Source organism: Neoarius graeffei, chromosome 28 (assembly GCF_027579695.1).
Source record: "Neoarius graeffei isolate fNeoGra1 chromosome 28, fNeoGra1.pri, whole genome shotgun sequence".
Classification (NCBI taxonomy): Eukaryota; Metazoa; Chordata; class Actinopteri; order Siluriformes; family Ariidae; genus Neoarius; species Neoarius graeffei.
Window position 1 is genome coordinate 23,123,991 of NC_083596.1, and position 21,513 is coordinate 23,145,503.

General features: G+C 42.3%; 1 protein-coding gene and 1 long non-coding RNA gene across 2 annotated transcripts in view; one reads left to right on the top strand and one right to left on the bottom strand.

The window, feature by feature from the left end:
- Window positions 1-15,418, bottom strand: part of f11r.1 (F11 receptor, tandem duplicate 1) — a 41,280-nt gene extending 25,862 nt beyond the window's left edge. Inside the window, exon 1 of the mRNA XM_060912528.1 lies at window positions 15,190-15,418. Coding sequence (XP_060768511.1) covers window positions 15,190-15,229 — 40 coding nt within the window. The 5' untranslated portion in view covers window positions 15,230-15,418. The remainder of the gene's footprint in view (window positions 1-15,189) is intronic.
- Window positions 15,419-21,341: 5,923 nt separating this feature from the next.
- LOC132875615 (uncharacterized) overlaps window positions 21,342-21,513 on the top strand; it is a 38,595-nt gene continuing 38,423 nt past the window's right edge. Inside the window, exon 1 of the long non-coding RNA XR_009651847.1 lies at window positions 21,342-21,372. This is a non-coding gene — a long non-coding RNA (uncharacterized LOC132875615). The remainder of the gene's footprint in view (window positions 21,373-21,513) is intronic.

Here is a 21,513-nt window from a genome sequence, read left to right on the forward strand (position 1 = left end):
TCCTTGCAACCCTGCCATGCACACCACTGTTGTTCAGTGTTCTGATGGTGGACTCGAACATTAACATTAGCCAATGTGAGAGAGGCCTTCAGTTGCTTAGAAGTTACCCTGGGGTCCTTTGTGACCTTGCCGACTATTACACGCCTTGCTCTTGGAGTGATCTTTGTTGGTCGACCACTCCTGGGGAGGGTAACAATGGTCTTGAATTTCCTCCATTTGTACACAATCTGTCTGACTGTGGATTGGTGGAGTCCAAACTCTTTAGAGATGGTTTTGTAACCTTTTCCAGCCTGATGAGCATCAACAACGCTTTTTCTGAGGTCCTCAGAAATCTCCTTTGTTCGTGCCATGATACACTTCCACAAACATGTGTTGTGAAGATCAGACTTTGATAGATCCCTGTTCTTTAAATAAAACAGAGTGCCCACTCACACCTGATTGTCACCCCATTGATTGAAAACACCTGACTCTAATTTCACCTTCAAATTAACTGTTAATCCTAGAGGTTCACATACTTTTGTCACACAGATATGTAATATTGGATTATTTTCCTCAATAAATAAATGACCAAGTATAATATGTGTCTCATTTGTTTAACTTTGTTCTCTTTATCTACTTTTAGGACGTGTGAGAAAATCTGATGATGTTTTAGGTCATTTTTATACAGAAATATAAAAATTCTAAAGGGTTCACAAACTTTCAAGCACCACTGTATGTATTGTGAGTAGAAAAGTGATTTTTCAGTTGCAGCGAGTCCAAGTCACTGTACTTTGTTACCTCCTCCTTCCGGTTGTGGGTAAATGATTAATTACATGAGGCCAGAAAGTGTACACTTACTGCGATTTACAGTAAAACATCAACACATTTACCTATACTGCCCTCCACAATTATTGGCACCCTTTGTAAAGACTAGTTAAAAAAAAAAACTTTTGAAGTCACTTCATCTCACACTTGGGGGGGGGGGGGGGGGGGGGGGGGGGTTTAGAAAAATCTGACCTTGAATTGAATAAAATGAGAGGAAAAAAAAAATTTAACAAACGTGCCACAATTATTGGCACCGCCGCATTTAATACTTTGTACACCCTCCCTTTGCCAGTAAAACAGCAGAGTCTTCTCTTATTACATTGTACAAGATTGGAGGTACAGAGCAGGGAATCTGAGACCATTCCTCTTCACATCATCCAGGGTCCTCAGCCCTCTCTTGTGCTCTCTCTCCACAGGGGTTCAGGTCAGGGGACTGAGACGGCCATGACAGAAGCTTGATTCTGTGCTCAGTGAACCGTGTGCGTGTTGATTTGGACCCATGCTTCGGATCATTGTCCTGCTGGAAGATCCAGTAACGACCCAGTTTTAATTTCCTGCCAGACGCAGCCAGATTTTGATTTAAAATGTCCTGGTATTTCAAGGAGTCCGTGATGCCATGTACCTTAACAAGGGTTCCAGGGCCTTTGGAGGAAAAATAGCCCCAAAACATCACAGAACCTTCACCATATTTTACAGCTGGGATCAGGCTCTTTTCATTACAGCCATCCTTCTCTTTATACCAAACGCACTTTGAGGGTTTATTGCCAAAAAGATCCATTTTTGTTTCATCAGTCCAGAGAACATGGTTTCAGTCAAAGTTTGTGGCTTTTTTGCAAACTTCACAGACTTACATTTGTGGTTAACTGACAGAAAAGGCTTTTTTTTTTCCTGGCCCACCTTCTAAATAATCTGTTGGCATGGAGGTGGAGTCTGATAGGGGTTTTGGAATCCCCAAGATTTTACTTTTTCTTGCAATTCACCAAACGTGATTCTTGGAGACCTCTCTTACCCTCCTCACTGTATGTGGGGGCAAAATAAACTTGGTTCCTCTTCCGGTTCCATCTGGTGTCCTTTTTAAAATTAATTATTATTGCCCAAATAGTCGAAACGGACATTTTCAGGTGAGTAGCTATAGTTTATAACCATTCCCTGACTTATGAAGGTCAACACACTTCCGCCTCATTTGGTTTGTGTTCTCCCTCATCTTTCTCATGCTGATGGATAACTAATGCCTCGGTCACAAGGAGGAGCACGTACGGCCGGTCTACGTGCAAAAAACGCAAGAAACGCACGGAGGGCGCGCATGTGATGTGCTGATTTTCGAGCCGTAGACTGGCCGCAGAGGTTCATCGTCATGTCAAACAAACTCTATGGGCGCTTACGTTTTTTTTTTTCAGGTTGCAAGACAAACTTACGGCCAACGTGCGTCTTTCTCCACGAACGAAAAAAAAAAAGGCAGTGATTTGGGAAACGCCAAAAATCGCACAGCCAAAAAAAAAAATCGTACATCCGGTTGTGACCTAAGCTTAAGGGAACCTGGCCTCTGTCTCACCTCCCCCAGTTAATCAGGAAGTCATGGATTACAGCTTGAAAGTTCCTACACACTCCAACTCAAAAATGTACAATTTAAATGGGAAACAGGTTTCAGTTAGTTAGTGTGCTTACTATAATTTTTCTTAAATCATTTCTTGATCGATTTATTTCTCCCTGAATAAATTTCAATTAAAAGGTCGGCTTTTTCTCCCCCCCAGTGTGTGATGAAACTACTTTACCAAAAGGTAGGATTTTTTTTTCCTCCAACCCTTTTTACTGCTCTTTGTGGCAGGCACGATATTTAAATTACATTTCTACATTGTGTACATTCCTCACCACAAATAAAAACGTGACCCAAAACAGCAGAGTCACTTGCAAGGCGTCAGCATCAGGAGTTTTTTTTTTTTTTTTATTATTACTGAGGCCATTTCCGATCCAAAGGCAACAGATTCAGCAAACTTGACCACAGCATGTGCATGGTTGCGTCGATCAGCTTATGCCACACAGGAAACGTACCAAAGATCAAGCTGACATTTTGGCTTTCAACACAAAGAGGCTGTGAACCCAAAACAACATGCTGACATATGACAATGTCAGCAATAAAATAATTGAACACCAAGTGTGCGGTCCATGTTGTTCATTCCTGATGTGCACTTGCACACAAAGAACAATCTCAATTGTATCCCCTTACAGGCTAAGGCTGGGCATACACTGTGCGATTTTTGGCCCGATTTTCACTCGTGCGACTATTTTGGAGATCGGGCCGATTTTTGGCTCAATCGTGCGTCTCGGATCGTGTAGTATACATGGGGTAACGACAAGCGATTAACACCTTACGACCTCCTCCCGATCGATCGGATGAAAATCAAACCTGTTTGAAATCCTGGTCGCCCATCGTGAGGCTATCACACTGTCGAAGCAGTGTCACGAGCCGATTTACCTCAACCTGTCACACTGCACATGCGCGAACACAGATACGGAAGAGAAAAAACAAACACTGAGCAGCACTTCTGGTCTCCTCTTCACGTTTAGAGATGGGATTTATGGCTCTTTGATGGGATCCGCATCTCTGTGATCCGTTCTTTGAAAAGAGCCGTTCAAAAGACTGGCTCATTTGGCTCTTTTTTAAAATAATTTATTCAGTTTTAAGAAGACAGCGTCTAAAGAAGCCAGATCCCTCTGCTTAGACAGTGACATCAATATTTCTGGACATACCTTTTATATAAAGCAACCCAGACTTACATTATTGCATTAACCCCTAAACGCTCATAAATAACCATTAAAAAACAATGAGGGCTTCAATGAATGTCCATGCAGAACGGCTTTTCTGTGTAAAAAAAAAAAAAAAAAAAAAAAAAACACTCAAGAACAGTTATCAAGAATGCAATAATATTTTATAGAAAAACACTTGTTTTACAAAAATATTTAAGTCTGAGATACAAAATAGATACAACTAGACAAAAATAAATAAGATACACAAAAATAGAACAAACAAAATGACGATAGAATAAATTAAATGAACGTCCGTGCAAAGTAGTTTTCCCACAATATTATCATTAATATCACAACATTAAACTATCTGAAACACAGTACAGAAAAAGAACGGCTCCCCCAGCTCGAGACTCGGTTCTCATCGTTCATGCCTAGGAGCCGTTCAAAAGAATCGGTTCGTTCGCGAACGTCACAACACTATTCACGTTGCAGTTCCGGATACAAGAATCTGGAAGTATGGAAGTACAGTGTGAGCAGTCAGATCGCATCCGAGCATCGGATCGTATAGTGTGAGAACAGGAATCGTAAGCTGCGTGCTGTTTATCCCTGCGATTCACTCGTAGTGTGAGCAGCAGCTAAATACCGCGATTGAGAAAAAAAATAAAAAAAAATACAGTGTCTGCCCAGCCTAACAAGATAGATTTGTACTCAAGAAAGCTGCTGTAATCATAAAGACTGTCCTGTGCTCACCCCAGGGCTCTTATTAACATTCTGCTCATACTGAACCTCTTTTCCATCCACTGTAACATTTGTCTCTTTCGTGTTGTGAAAGCGTAATGATTTATAATCCTACTACTGGTTTTGACTCTTAAAAGATAAGTTCCTCAGGAAGTTTTTCTTTGCCACTGAAGTGTTGGGCTTGCTCATTCAGGAACTAAATCTACATTTGAATTTCTGTAAACCTGTTTCGTGACATTCGGTACATTTACATGCACCCTAATACTCCTATTACTCCTTGTAACATTCAGAATTTGCTACAGATCATGCAAACATAATGTACTCCGTTTGGATATTCCTGATTTGGCCTTAACCCCAATTTAGCATTTTCTGAATAAGGCACGTGGGATTGGAACATGTATGGACCCTTTTCACGTGACGTCACGACAAACGCGGCCGCCATTTTGGACGTGTACTACCAGTAGTTTACCACAGCCAACATTGAGGAACGGCAGCAAAGAAAGTGTTTATTTTCACCAAGACTTCCATCATGCCACTATATTGTTGTGCACCTGGATGTAGTAACCATCAACAAACAAGGCAAGGGTTATCATTTTATCGGATCCCGGTAGATGCTGACCGACGGAGAAGATGGATAGCGGCATACCAACGCTTGTGTAGTGACCACTTTGTTGGAGGTAAGACGAATAAAATTAGCCAGAAAAGGCATTACATTGCTGTTAACATTCCATTCTAGTTTACTGTAATTATGACCTGGCAGCTATTTACACCGGATCCAGTGTAAATAGTTGCCGGAGCCAACGTCCGAGGTTCCGGCGCGCGCTCCCGCCCGCCGGCTCCGGCCGGAGCGCTCTCTCGCCGCCGGCTCCGGCTGGAGCCGGCGCGCGCGCTCCGGAACCTCGGACCTTGGCTCCGGCAGCTATTTACACTGGATCCGGTGTAAATAGCTGCCAGATCATAATTACAGTAAACTAGTAAATACAGTTTTCTGCATCTCGCTCCTTTTTCTTTTATGTTTGTCGCCTTCCTCGCATTCAAACCGATTTGAGCCGAAGTCCACTACATGTCCAAAATGGCGGTCACGTTTACGAAGGTCACGTGACTGAAAAGGGTCCATACAGCGCATTTGGAATATGCACTTCAATTGGAGGTTTTACAGCAATTTCTGACACACGGCCTCTTACCGGTTTAGTCAGCTCTTTGCGTTATACACAAACCAACTCGACAATCAGAGTATGCACGGCTAAATCAGAAACGGGAAGGTTACTGGACTTTTCATTTGCCATGTAAACAGCATCGTAGGAATGTTTTTTTTTTTTAAATAAGAGAAAAATCCAGAACACAGTATTAGTGTGCATGTAAACATAAGCAAATGCCTGTTAAAAATATTACATCAATAAAAGTGAACTGGTTTAACAATGGATATTAAGCATTTGCTCTTTTATTCTCCTTCACATAAAAATCAGAAGCAAATCAAACAGCAGTTTAAACCAGGCATATTCAAATAGCGGCCCGATTGAAATTTAATCCGGCCCGCAGCAGATTTTTAAAAGATAAATAAATAAAATCTATGTATCTGCCACGGCACACAGTTTTCTCTACCATGCTGGCACAGACCAGAGTACAGGTCGTCTCCATGGTGACAAACACTCATTCTCGCTGATTCTCATGACGTGACACACCATGCAGCTACAGCAGTGGCAACATGGCACTGTCCAAGCAACACCGCAAAGTTGACAGAGAAAACCATAAATTTCAAAGCGAATGGACTGAAAAGTACTTATTTACTTTGCCAACTACGGCAAGCGATAGACCTGTGTGTTTATTGTGCAACGAATCTGTAGCTGTGGCCAAAGAGTCCAACGTGAAGAGACATTTTACAACAAAACTTGCTTCATTTTCTGAGCAATACCGAGAGGGCTCCGAGGAGAGACGAAGGAGAATAGACAGACTGCTAACTTCTTTGGAACAAAGTCAGCGTGCAATTGGTGGCTTTTGCACCGAACAAGAGAGCTCACTGATAAATAAGGTAAACTAAATGAGGAAAAAAAACTACTCGTTAGTAGTCAGTTTTCATCAAGAGTATGTTTACAGCACACTGTTTTAATTAGCAGATTTGTACTTGCTGTACACTTGAAATGTTGATCTCGTTTTAAAATGTGTACTGTTTTAAAAGAATATTTCAGGGATATTTGAATGTTATCACCCCAAATAAGATTTGATGCTTGAAACTAGCCTGGCAAGCCAGACTAAATGTGAATATTTAGTCTGGCCTCGATCCGTAGACATTTCCGAAGCGGGTAGGAGGAACAAACCGCTGTCTTTCAAACTGTCTCTGCGCGTATAGGCCAACGCTCTGACCAATCAGCGCAACAGTGACTGTGACGTAGTCAGAGCGACAGAAAGCAGTGGGGGAGGCCTTTGAAAAATTATTTATTTCAAATGCGTATTAATTAATAAACAGGGTCTAGATATTAAGAAGTTTGGAGATAATGACCACAAGTTTGGAGTCTGTACCACATACTTAACACACATTTTTTTCAAGTGTTTAAGGGTTTGCTTAAACTGTTTGAGAGTTTTTATTTAGTGGTGTTTGGTGAAATAATTTCCCTTAAATTTAAAATAACGGGAAAATAAACAATCAAAAAGTAATGTTATGTTTCAAAGCTGTTTATTAATTCTTCATACTGCACAAACTAGCCCCCATCCTTTTGGCTACGAGCGGAGCCAGCTGGTAGATCAGACTTTTGCCATAGCCGGTCGGCAAAACGGCGAAAACGTCCTTCTTGAAAAGGAATGAGCGGAGAGCCTCTTCCTGCTCATGTTTCAACGAAAACTCCAAGTCTAATTCTTCTAAAACTGATTCCAAAGCAGAGTCAAACGTGCGCTGTTCAATAGCCGTAGCCATTTTTCCTGTTGCGCTTTCTCCAGCATCGTGCAGCTTTGTCGTCACTCCTGCAAAAGCCCGCCCAAAGAATCCAAACAAAAACCTTGCGTTGTGATTGACGGGCACGATTTGATGCCCGGGGTGTTTTTGTTTATATGGTGCGAGGCTAGACCCACTCGCTAGGCAAAAATATTTTTGGCCGCTAGGCGGGTGGGTCTAGTTTACTAGGCTAGCTTGAAACTGCAGTTTGCACTTATGGCAGCTTTATTTTGATTGTCTGAATTTGTTATACAAGCTATTACTTATGTTTACTGTTTTAAGGGTAAAAGCTGTGTATATTTCTCAAAATACTTATCACAAGTCTTATGCACTATTTGCATTTGCAGTTTTGCACTTAGGGAAGCTTTTGTTGTAATCATTACAACATGCTGAATGCTTTCAATAATAAAGGAAAGGAAAAGAATAATGTACCTTGTTTTATTTCATATATTATGTACCTTATAGTATATTTTAATTGCCTTTAGCTGATATTAATTTTATGTCAATTGCCCCTCCGGCCCTCACAAATGTTATAATTTTCTAGTTTGGCCCCCCTGCAAATGTATTTGAATGGCCCTGGTTTAAACTTGAACATGGATGGGATGGGGGGAATCTGAACTGAAACAATCCCAAACAGGACAAGAGTAATGTTGCTTCTCATATCATATAGTTTTCTTTCCCCCCTTAAAAATGTTATATGATCCCTTTCTACAAGGCGAAAGTATTTAATCTGCAAATATAATCTATGAAGGAGTTAAATAACCAAGGAAGCCTTTGAGGAAGTGAAAGATTAGTTAGTGAACATGAGTCACCTGTTAATGACACTGAGGTGATGGCAGGGTATTGTATAACACAAAAGTCAAAGTCCCTTCCCACACCATGTGGCGCATAGGGCGGCGCCGATCTCCGTTTCCGTAGCCCTCGGCCTCTCACCTGTTACATAGCTAGGGTTACAGTGTGTGTGTGTGTGTGTGTGTGTGTGTGTGTGTGGGGGGGGGGGTCCTCTGCTAACTGCGAGAGTTTGACTCCCCACTCGCATCTGTATTGCAGCGTACCTTACCAGACGGCAGTAGGTACCATTTTTATGATGGCCTTTGGTATGACCCAACCATGAATGGACCACTTGCATGTGACGTCACAGCCGATTCAGATTGTAAACAGACACCATCTTGTCGGTCAAACGCCATATTTCCGCCTTCTACTTCTGGTTACACTTCTGCTTATGGTTCTACCTTTTCCTCTGGAAAAACCTACTACATACAATTCTACTACAACGTCAACTCCACTGAAAATCAATAAAACATAAGACGAGTGGAATCCTGTGTCCGAGTCCTTCCCTTTCAAGTGTGGGAAACCCATGATGCTCACATACACTTGACAGTAGGCTGCCACGGAACCCTGACAGGCGTGCAAAATGGATTGCTGCTATCAGGTATACCATATATACAGTAATAGTGATAGACTACTGATACTTGATCTAACTGATAATATAAAATATTCAACCATAATAGTGGATATGGCGGCGCATGATGGGGATGCTACGGCTACAAGCTCTCCCTACCTGTGCACGTTTTATGTTTTTTGTGTGTATTTTTGCGTGTTGTTCGTCTGTACCGGACTTCAATATCCACTACAACTGTATGGACTTAGTGGACACTGGTTTCCAGCAGAAAATGACGGTTTGTAGCGATTTCCATCGCATGCACAACGTTCCGGACGAGATAGCGAGACCAGCAGGGTCTCCGTGAATTATCATCGGGTCTGGCAGGCGAAGGCAGCGGGAGAGGAAGCAAAAGCGAGGCTGCAGAGCCGGCCTGTTGACTAAGCTCAGAAAACAGCCACTCAAACCTCCATTGCCAAGCCTCTACCTCTCCAACGCCAGATCCATGGTATACAAGACAGACAATTTGGAATTACAGCTGGAATTACCTTATTCTATTCTATAATCGGCTGGTCAGTGCTATACTCAATACTTAAGTGACTTACCCGTCCAATGAGGATTGTTATTTTCTTGTTTACAAGATGCCACATCTGAGTCGCTGACAAATCCTGAATTTCTGTAAAGATAACTGTCCAGAGATTTATAAGCACGCAGTGCTTCACCACTGAACAGCGAGGGAAAGTTAATGAGGTAATTATACACGTCTGGGTATTTCACCTCTGGCAGTTCAATATCCACTGACACAGTTGTGAAAACTACGTCCGGTAAGCCATAAGGGTCACTAATCTGTAGGTCGTTTATTTTAGACATATATCTAGTTATCTGTTCATTAGAAAAATAAGCCGTGTAGTCCGTCGGTTGAAATTGATCCATTTTGTACACAAGTGCAGCAGTATTCAGCGGTGTTGTTGACCGACAAGATGGCGGCTGTTTACATTCTGGTCACATGACTGCAAGAGGTCTATAGAACTCCCGATCAAGAGACAGACACGCTAACCACTAGGCCAACTCGTGGTGATGACACGGGGGGGGACTAAAGAAACGTGTGCCGTCTTTAAAACCTCAGAGGTCTCAAAAGTAGCTGGTTGGCAGCAGCAAATTGCCATCTGTAGTAGGATTTGCCGCCGTCTACTTTTCAGTGAGTAACAAAAAAATATTTTGGTTTACATATCTGTACAAAACTGCACAGTATGCGAGGTGAAACTAAGTTTCATCAACTAAATAATGGCCAGATATTAACACATCCATAGGAAATATAGGCAGCCATTATGCTGCCCTGTGCTTTAACTAAAGGCCAATTTATGCTGACAACCCAGTCCTCGCAGATGGCGTCGCAGATGGCATCTGCGTAGCCCCCACCCCACCTTCGCAGACGCTCTGCGCGCACCTCCCAAAAATTGTGACCACCGCAGAAGCCTCGCAGACAAGAGGGCTCTGATTGGTCCACTCTGCATCCGCTGTACACGCACTTCCGCTTCCCTACTTTCCCGGTTTGGTTTGTTTTCACGACTGCCATTTTTAAAAACACAAGCGAAGATGGAGCAGCACGAAGAGCGGTTGATTGAGGAAGTACGTATATCTATACAACTCCAGTTCTAGTCATTATAAGTAACCGGAGGATAAACACTCCACTAACCACACCCACCAACTACTCCTAGCGATTTCGTGACTTCGCGCCCCCTTGCGTTGTGGCGGTGAATAACATCGCGCACGCCTATTACTCCCTGCTCAACGATAAATTACAACTGTCTGCGAAAAGCTATCTGCGAAAGCCTTGTCGCAAGTGCATGCAGAGGCCATAAGATGTAATCTGATTGGCTGGCAAGGTGTCGACAATGTTGTGTTAACTGTGATTGAGCCGTGCTACCACATGGCTAGAAATGGTGACTAAGAAGCGGAACAGCACATTACATGCCTAGTTTTCAAAAAGGCCTCGAACCACGGATAGTTCTATAATTTTAGCAGTCACTATGGTTACCAAGTGAAATAGGTCTGTGTATGGGTCCATGTATAAATGCTGGTCGGCTAAATATTAAAAATCAATATCGATCGCTGTCCCATTATTGTATACAGCCTGTTTTCGACATTGTTTACATTTTGACTTGTGACGAAATGCAACGTATCCTGGTAGGGGAGTCACATAGCGAGACTTGACATCTGTCATGCAGTTAATGTTAATCGTTAACATTATAAACATATACACAAGTTTATACACATTTGTTTTTATACAGTTGCTGCTGCAAGAAGTGTCACTCGTCAGATGAATACAGATTCACTTATTATAACAGTGCAATGCCAAATGAAAATACCATGATATGAACTTTTTTCAAATATATCCGAAAAATCTCATTGTAACTGTTACTTGATTTTATAAACATCAAAAACAAAGTTCTGTCTTGTCAAATCTCTTTTTAGAAGAAGCCTTTATGTCTCACATGCACACTCAAGCACAGTGAAATTCATCCTCTGCATTTAACCCATCTGAAGCAGTGAACACGAGCGCGCTCTCACCCAGAACAGTGAGCAGCCATACGACAGCGCCCGGGGAGCAGTCAGGGGTTAAGTACCTTGCTCAAGGGCACCTCAGCCCAAAGCCACCCCATGTTAACCTAACTATGTCTTTGGACTGTGCTCCGGTGAGCACCCAGAGGAAACCCACACAGACATGGGGAGAACCTGCAAACTCCACACAGAAAGGCCACCAGGCTCGAACCCAGAACCTTCTTGCTGTGAGGCAACAGTGCTAACCACTACACCACCATGTCACCCATTCATTACTATATGGCAGTTCTATTAAAATTTTTTGTATTTATTACCATCACTTCAGACTATTTTACTGTTTATAATAAATCGGAAATTCCTCCCCAAATGTCTTGAAACTGCATCTCCGATAACCCTAGTTTCACATTTTTCCTCACCTATGGTTCATGGTGAAGGGCGCAAAAAAAAAAAAAAGTAGGACTCAATGGAATTCTATAGAACTCTGGTGTTCTATAGGAAACTGAATTGTCTCCTCTAGAACAAGAAATTTCAGCAGGCTTTTCTCAGCACTCGATAGAACTTGCCAAGTGTGTTCTTTAGGACAGAAAATTTCGATGAAAACTCAGGTTCTATAGGAAATCTATATTTGCACATTTATTGGCTTGGTGTTTGTTTTCCCACTCCAGAATATTTCCTTTATATGACTGTGGTGGCACCACTGTTGGGTAAACCATACTAAATGAACAGGAGAGAGCCCAGACCATATACAGTTGCTGGGATGCAATACCATATAAGCAGAACATTAATAAGAGTTACATGTCTTTCTGAACTTTACGTTGTAAGTTCAGAAAGACATGTAACTCTTAACATTCTGGAGCTGACTGCAACTCCGATCCTTCATTTTGAGCTAATTTATCGCCATGCCACGTAGATGTGTTGCTGGCGGGTGCAGCAACACGACAGAAGGTGGACTCATGTTGCATTCATGGCCCAAGAATGTTCAAACTGCAAAGATTTGGATGTGTTTTGCGAGAAGTTCACGGGCACACTGGGCGCCTACGAAGTGGTCTCTCCTCTGCTCATTTTACTGAGGACTCGTACGAGACCTGTGATCTGTTGAGGAGCGTTGGCTATAAGCCTGTATTGAAAGAGGGTGCAGTACCAATAATTAAAGGAAAAGAAAACTACAAGAAAAGGAAAGTATTTATAAAGGAAAGTAAGTTGAGTTGCACCAGTTCTCCCACAGCATGAGCTGCAGGTTGCTGGTAAAACCCGGGACAGAACAGGACATGACATATTGCTCGGGCAGTGATCCTGCAGTTGTTGCTAAAACTGGTGATGTTCCGTGCCATCCCGGGTTTTAGTAATTGCCTGAGCCGAGCAGTAATAGCGGAGTACCCAGTATGGAGAAAACGGAGAATGAGTGGAGCAGGTGTCTGATTTCTCTGCTGGATATCGCTGCAGTCTCACCCTTATGTGGAAGAAAAGAATGAATGGAGAACTGAAAGTGAGAATGTTTCAAAACAATCAGCCACGAGATCAGCCTTCAAGAAGCGAGAACACAGACGGGTAAACTCCAACTCTCATTTGGATACAAAACAAAAACACGTTTACCTGCATTTAGATTAATACATGTAACTTGTATTGTGTGTTTAAGTTACCGGTATAAGATTATTTAATTTGCTTCAGAATGTGATCGTCTCAGTTCATCTGATTATTTAATTAGACTTTTACGTTTCATCAGTGAAAATGCATGCATGTACATGTATGTTGCACAAGCTATAACACCCATCCTGTTTTAATGAGAGTCAACCCACAATCAATGAAGTCAAATCAGTCTTAGTTGAGCAAGTCGGTAAGGGTATTTCTTACTTTCAACATAAATTTATTAATATGACTTTGGCCTATAGCTGTAAAAGGCCTTGGCTTTAAAGTGCATCTCATCTCATCTTCATCCGCTTATCCGGGGCCGGGTCACGGAGGCAGCAGTCTGAGCATGGAAGCCCAAACTTCCCTCTCCCCAGACACCTCGGCCAGCTCCTCAGGAAGAACACCAAGGCGTTCCCAGGCCAGCCAAGAGACATAGTCCCTCCAGCGTGTCCTGGGTCTTCCCCGGGGGACATGCCTGGAACACCTCCCCAGGGAGGCATCCGAAAGAGATGCCCGAGCCACCTCAGCTGATTCCTCTCGATGTGGAGGAGCAGCGGCTCTACTCCGAGCTCCTCCCGAGTGATTGTGCTTCTCACCCCAATCTCTAAGGGAGTGCCCAGCCACCCTGCGAAGGAAACTCATTTTGGCTGCTTGTATCTGCGATCTTGTTCTTTCGGTCATTACCCAAAGCCCATGACCATAGGTGAAAGTCCGAACTCTCACCTATGGTGATATGGAAAGTGCATATTATGAGTAAATTCAGGAGCAAGATCAATGTAATTCTCCTATTTTATATTAAACTTTGGTCAAATGTGCCACATTTTGTGCAATTTTTTTTTTACCTTGCACAATACTAGAAATATTCATTTGAAATCAAGCCATTTGAGGCGAATTGGTCCACCTCTGAAAAAACTCTGCATTTGGATTTCCCGGGAAACATTGATTTTCGTGACGTCAGGTGTGGGACTCCGCCCTCTGAATCCTACGTCAGCGCTGGTTTGTTTGAGAAAACGACCTGGTGGTTTTCTGCAAATTTCTTCAACGTTAGCGCGTAATTATTAAAATGGTTAACAGATGTATCGTAGGAGGATGTAGCAACACCAATCTTGATGGGATTAGTACTCATCGTTTCCCAAAAGACCGGACAGTGAGAGAGAAATGGGAGCGCTTGCACTGAGACTGCGCAAAGCTCGCGCAGCCTGCTGGCGCTTCCGCAGGTGACGTCACGAATCTGGCTCCAGACTCCCTTGGGATTTTTCCAGACGCGTTTTGTTGTTTTATATTTTTTTCTGCTGCAGACAGATGGCCTTGTGCAAAATCACCCTTCTGGATGAGTGTGTAAAGGGACATACTTTCATATAAAAAAAAAAATTAATTTGGTGCCCTTTAAATCCGGTTCCTGCTGTGACGTCACACACAGGCATGGCTCGTGCAGCTCGAATCCCAACTTTGCGGTCGATTTTAACTCTCAAAATATATTTTTTTATTATTGTCATTTATGCAGCATACAAGAGTCAAGGATGGAGATACTATCCACTCAAATGTATTTAAAAATAAAGGCTCTGCGTATCTCCTTTCAGAAATCTCACTTCATTTAATTAAAAAGTTTCATGATGTGACTCAGAGGCGTCGTTCACGTCAACTAACATGAATACAGACGCATTATCGACCTAATAATACTTTTATACAAGACAAAAAAAAAAAACCCTCGACTTTCTTCAAGTTAGTCTTTGCCCTCGGATCACTTCCTTGTTTGTTCTCTGACTGCCAGACAGCCGGTTTCGACGGAGGGGGAGGGCTGTCAAGGCGATACTGCAGGAGGGCTCGATCCCAAATCACACCCTAGTGGCCACTAGGTGAACTACAAGCGGTGCGACGTCAAGCCGAATGAAGTGCGCGCACATAGTGAGGACGGAACTATTTAGGACGCACCCCAGTGTAACCCGAGTGCTTGGACTAGAAACACCTGGCGAACGAGTCAGATTAAAAATACACTTCTAAATAATTAAATCTTACGTTTAAAATTATGCCTGTAAATATCATACAAGTTTACATATTTATATTCAACAAATATGCTATCGACCAGTTGCTTATTTACAAAAAGCAAAGAAATAATATAATATAAAATATAAATATAATATAAAAAGTTAGCTGAACATTTGTACCTCTGCGATAAAATAAGCAGGACCTATCGACGCGTTCAGGGTTTGCCAAAATATGAAAGAAAGACAACCAAATGACTTGTTTAACATTAGATAAAAGATAGATAGATAAAACTTTATTAATCACTTTGGAAGGGTTCCCTCAGGGAAATTAAGAATTAAGTTTCCTAGTAACGAGAAATTAAAATTAATCCATTTCCTACACAACAGCTCCTCAGGTGTTTCAGTTTTACTCCCCTTACCTGTTGCTTGCCAGCAGAGAAGTACAAACACGAAGAACATGACGGATAAACAAAATATTCCGTTTCAAACAGTCGTCTTTTAGGAAGAAAAGATGATAAAGATATTTCACTGGAGTAATTGGGGTCTATTTTCGTAATTTACACGCTAAAATCTTCACAGCAGCTTGTTTAACACACTAAGTGGACGCCCTTCCGTGTGAAACTCTTCACCTGAGCAGCCGAGGCGGTGCTGCTGTAGGACACGCCCACTTGTTGCTAAAACGCGTCAGACGTGACGTAATGTTACGTGACGTCACTCTTCCCCCCCTTGAGGTCTTGAGCTTTAAAGTGATCAACCCCTGGCAGACTGTTATATATGTTTTTTATACAAAATGTATGCAATGCTATCTGACAATAAAAAAAAAAAAGAAGAAAAAAAAAAAAAGAGCTTTAAAGTGATCAAAACAATCTGTAAAGTTGTGTCACTGTTGATCATATATCATGTGACATGCAGGGTAATGGTAATGATTGTAGGCTCTTTGCCATTGCTAATGCCCAGTGGCGTGCACAGACATTTTGGGGGGCAAGTGCTCTGCGGGGAAAAAAGGGCACTTTTTTGCGCATGTGGAACACCTTATTATAAAAGTCTGAGATTTAACCCTCCTCTTGTGCTCGGGTCGCCACTGACCCGTTTTAGTTTTTAAAGGTGTAAAACAACCACTTAATGTTAATTTATTACATCAAGGCTTTTTGACTTTGCCAGGAATCTCTAGTTGAACAAAATAGAAAAAGAAATTTTTGTTTTCCTAAATCTGAAAATGGTCTAGCAAAAAATATAATACTTATGTGCAGTTCAGTGGTGGCTGGTAGTCTTTCAAACAGGGGAGGCTGGTCGGTTACGATATTTCCAGATTTTAAAAGAAAAAACACATCAATTTTGCCCATACTCTTGCCTCTGATCTGGCTGATTGTTGGCAGGGTCACAAACTGTGAAATAACAGGTTCTTTTGGCCCATTAGCCTACTGTCCAATATACATGATGGTGGTGTTGAGGGGGGGGTATATATTAACATTTTATATTTTAAAATTGTGGCATGTTGTTTAAAAATTGACCTCGGCTGTGTTTTTGTTTAAAAATGTTTTCCAAATTGTAGCTGTGTTTAATTCATATCCAGAAAAACATATATTCCAATATAATATCTCATCTCATTATCTCTAGCCGCTTTATCCTTCTACAGGATCGCAGGCAAGCTGGAGCCTATCCCAGCTGACTATGGGCGAAAGGCGGGGTACACCCTGGACAAGTCGCCAGGTCATCACAGGGCTGACACATAGACACAGACAACCATTCACACTCACATTCACACCTACGGTCAATTTAGAGTCACCAGTTAACCTAACCTGCATGTCTTTGGACTGTGGGGGAAACCGGAGCACCCGGAGGAAACCCACGCGGACAGAACATGCAAACTCCACACAGAAAGGCCCTCGCCGGCCCCGGGGCTCGAACCCAGGACCTTCTTGCTGTGAGGCGACAGCGCTAACCACTACACCACCGTGCCGCCTCCAATATAATATACTCAGCATAAACATTTTAAATAGATTCTATATTTTTGGTCCATCCATGACATATTACTAAAGTAGCCTATTTACTGTTGTTGATGTGGGTCACTTGCTGTTAGCCAATTCACTTTCTCGTACCAGGAGAGCTGAAAGGAACGAGTATTATTCCCTACCTTTTTCACCAAGTCAATTTGAGGCGTTGGTCTACCCTGCTCTTTAATTTTAATTTTTTCCTCGAAAGGAAGACTGGCAAATGGCTTCGCCAAAATTAAATCAGCAATGCTTGGCATCCGTGCGCAGCTTTCTTGCTAGCTGACTAGCCCCCTCAAGTTCAAGTTCAAGTTCAGTCACTCAAATAAACGAAATTTCTGGAACTAAGATAGCAAACTTGACAACACTATATTTACACTTTATTTACAATGAAAATATATACAAACTAAAAAAGCTGGTAGAAACCGTATGTAATGAATGAAATCGAAATGTAAGCTGATCTCTTACAATACACCACAGCACTTGCGAATCTGCATGGGACTGAACTGATGTTGCCAGATACTGCTGACGTTTTCCAGCCGAAAATATGTTCAAAACCCGCCAAAATGCACTTAAAACCACCCAATCTGGCAACACTGTACCGCTGCCTGTCTATAGTTGAAACGAGCTGTCAATCAAAGAAAACATCGGGCCGCTTTCACCAATCACCAGTCTCCTCGCGGAAACTGCCATGTCCCTCCCACTGTGAGGCTGGGAGTCCGTAGGCGGGCGTTTTCGCAGTATTTGTCCAATAACCGTCTTGCATTTTGAGATTGAAAAGCGCATCGCTCCCAAATGCCGTTGAAGTCCATTGAGGCTGGGAGTCCGTGAGACTCCGTGGGCGGGCGTTTTCGCAGTATTTGTCCAATAATCGTCTTGCATTTTGAGATTGACAAGCACATAGCTCCCAATCCACTGAGGCTGGGCTGCATCGTGCTGTCACGAGGGGGAAAAAATCACGCACACATTAGGTGAACTGGGAAAAGTTATAAGGGAATGATTTCGCGCTGTAGTGGGTTGAGCACATATATTTCTATGATTCTGGATCTGAAATAGCAATGTTATAAGGTCGGCTATAACATAAGCCTAGCGCAATTCATCCTACACAATGTTCGCCATTTTTAGAGGAGGCTGAGCCTCCCTCGCTGTCTTAGAGCAATCGCCCGTGGTGCAGTTGTTTCTGTATGCGACGGGCTACTTCACGACAAAATAATTACAGCTTGGGCTTAGAGGGCAAACAATACATTTTAACTCGATTCATGTGTTACCTGGCTGGTGGGGCAGGGGAAGAGCTGACTGACTGCCCGATGTGTTGTCTGCGCTACGACAAGGCCGTGGCTTCCAGGACGCTATGCTGCTGCAACCTCACATTGAATGCACTGCACGCTTGTTCACGTGACAGAGCAAGAGAGACAGAGGTCCGGTGTGTGTGCGGAGGGGGCACACATCGGGACATTATTTTCACACATGCTTTTAATGCCGCGGCTTTTCTAAAAGATCATGTTGACATTGGCCTTAGTAAACTGTAAAAAAAAAAAAAAATTCAAACGGGCACTTTTTTGGACAGAGGGCAGAGGGGCAGGTGCTTGAGCACCACCTCGTGTCTATCTGTGCACGCCACTGCATTAGCCTTTTCCATTTGCAGTAGCATATGCCCATCAACAATAATGTATGAAAAAGCAGTTATGAGGAAACATCTAATAAAACGTTTCAAAGTTAGTTCAATTTCCATTCTTTGACAACCCATCTATCCATCCATCCATCATCTGTAGCCGCTTATCCTGTTCTACAGGGTCGCAGGCAAGCTGGAGCCTATCCCAACCGACTATGGGTGAAAGGCAGGGTTCACCCCGGACAAGGTACCAGATCATCACAGGGCCGACACATAGACACAGACAACCATTCACACCTACGGTCAATTTAGAGCCACCAGTTAACCTAACCTGCATGTCTTTGGACTGTGAGAGAAACTGGAGCACCTGGAGGAAACCCACACGGACACGGGGAGAACATGCAAACTCCACACAGAAAGGCTCTCTCCAGCCACAGGGCTCGAACCCAGGACCTTCTTGCTGTGAGGCGACAGTGCTAACCACTACACCACTGTGCCACCCTCTTTGACAACCCGTAGATATTAATAGGATCCCAATAGTGGAGCAGTTATACTGTTCCTGAAATATGCCAAAGGATAGCAGAGGTGGACAGTAACGAAGTAGATTTACTTGAGTCCTGTACTTAAGTACACTTTTTGAGTATCTGTACTTTACTTGAGTATTTTTTTTGGAAACTTATGACTTTAACTTCACTACATTTGAAAGACAAATATCACACTTTTTACTCCACTATCTTTCTATCAAGGTCCTCGTTACTACACAGCTTTGAAAGTGGATGTTTTTTGTTTGCTTTTATAAAACATGATTGGTCTTTTCGCAGGTGACACTGAGACAGTTTATCAGTAAATCACTAGGGTCATTGCATGTCCATAGACTGTATAAAATCAAGTTCAATGATTTCTCAGCAGCATTATTTGAATACAATCAGTTGATGGCAGAACGGAAAGAGGCGGTTTTTCTGAAGAATGCATGCACTCATGGCCCATGAACCCATGTTTCAGTTTTCAGAAAGGATTAAAGATTCGTTTCGTTTTAAATGTTTGCTTTGTTTTGCCTACAAAAACTCGACGTCTGACCTACGGAAGCATACGTATTGAGGTATGTAAACATTTTATTCCAAGAGAAATCTTGTGATGAAGTTGTCTGTGCTTTTAGGGCTAGCGATAACGTTGCAATAGCTATGCAGTCTGGTTAGTCAAATGACTTTCCATGGATTTGTCCACCAAGTTGCTATAGCCTTGTCCACGGCTAACGTTTACACATAGCTAGTTAACTTGGACACTGTAAGTTAACATGTAAAGACAGAGTTATGCTAACATGAATAGCATCAACTTTAGCATAATCTTGCCAAATAAACAGAATGTAGAAATCTTTCTTTTCTAGTAGCATTAGCTACCCAATATGATTTCAAGTTTGAAAAGAGTTTGCTAGCATGTCAGGTGGAGTTTCAGCTGTACAGGTTCTACAAACTAGTCAGAAATCCAGTTGGTTGCTTTAGAGGTGTTAGGTTTTGTAAGCATTATGGCAGTAATACAACAATGCGTTGACAATGTACTTTTAAAACTTAAGTATTTTTAAAAGCAAGTACTTCAGTATACTTTAACTTAAGTAAAAATTTGACTGGACAACTTTCACTTGTATCGGAGTATTTAACCAGTGGGATCTGTACTTTGACTTCAGTAATAAACTTGGATACTTTGTCCACCTCTGGAGGAGAGTGAATTGCATTTCAGTTGTACTAAATGTAAACAGTGGTATCATCCATCATGTGAAGGACTGGGGCATAAAACCCAGGATGAAATTCACAAAGCAAAGAATTTAAAATGTATCAAATGTCAGAGCAAACGTGGAAAACCAAAGAAGAAATAAATATTCACACATACACACTAATTTGTTTGTTATTTCTTTCTTTTGATTATTCTTAACTAACTAGAGTATGTTATCCAAACTATACCATGACATGTGACAGGACAGCTAAGGTAAGATCCCCCTGGACGTGACGTGACAAGAGCCCGTGAGCGATGTCATGTCACGTCACGTCACATTCCGTGTCATGGGTTTTAGTAATCGTCGACAGTCCGTGACGTAATGAGAGTACAAAATAGGAAGTTTTTTATTTCAGTCTGTATTTTGTTTTCGTTTCTAGGATTTTTAAAATAAAATATGTACACATTATGTAATATTTATAATAAAAATGTTTACAGGGCGGCACGGTGGTTAGCGCTGTCGCCTCACAGCAAGAGGGTCCGGGTTCGAGCCCCGTGCCCCGCAAGGGCCTTTCTGTGTGGAGTTTGCATGCTCTCCCCGTGTCCGCGTGGGTTTCCTCCGGGTGCTCCGGTTTCCCCCACAGTCCAAAGACATGCAGGTTAGGTTAACTGGTGACTCTAAATTGACCGTAGGTGTGAATGTGAGTGTGAATGGTTGTCTGTGTCTATGTGTCAGCCCTGTGATGACCTGGCGACTTGTCCAGGGTGTACCCCGCCTTTCGCCCGTAGTCAGCTGGGATAGGCTCCAGCTCGCCTGCGACCCTGTAGAACAGGATAAAGCGGCTAGAGATAATGAGATGAGATGAAAAATGTTTACAGTTATTATTATTATTAGTCCATCATCCTCACTTTGCTTGTAATTAATATGTCGGACTGATGTTATATTTAGCTTCCTGCATTTTTGTGATCATGAAAGTGAAACATTGTGTTCATTTAGGTTTTTTCCCCCATTTTACTGAACAATTAGCACAAGCTTTGCATTTTCTGCTTGTTTCTTTTTCAAGCCTGGAGAGCCACAACACAGCAACAAAACTTGTTTTTTTGGTATTTGTACAAGGAAGTGCCAAAATCCAAGAAATGCATGCAATGCCACAAGAAAGATTTGTCACAAGATAAAAAAAGACAGTCCTTGTATTCATTCATATTCATTTTCTCTCTCTCTCTCTCTCTGTCTGGGCTGCACGCCTTTTCCGACAGCACACTTACATGAAGCATTTTGGTCAAAGAGGATGGTAAGTGCATCTATTTCTGCTACTTTTAGTTTCTTTTACTTCTTTAATTTCTCACTGGGAGGCACGGTGGTGTAGTGGTTAGCACCGTTGCCTCACAGCAAGCAGGTCCTGGGTTCGAGCCCAGCAGCCGGTGAGGGCCTT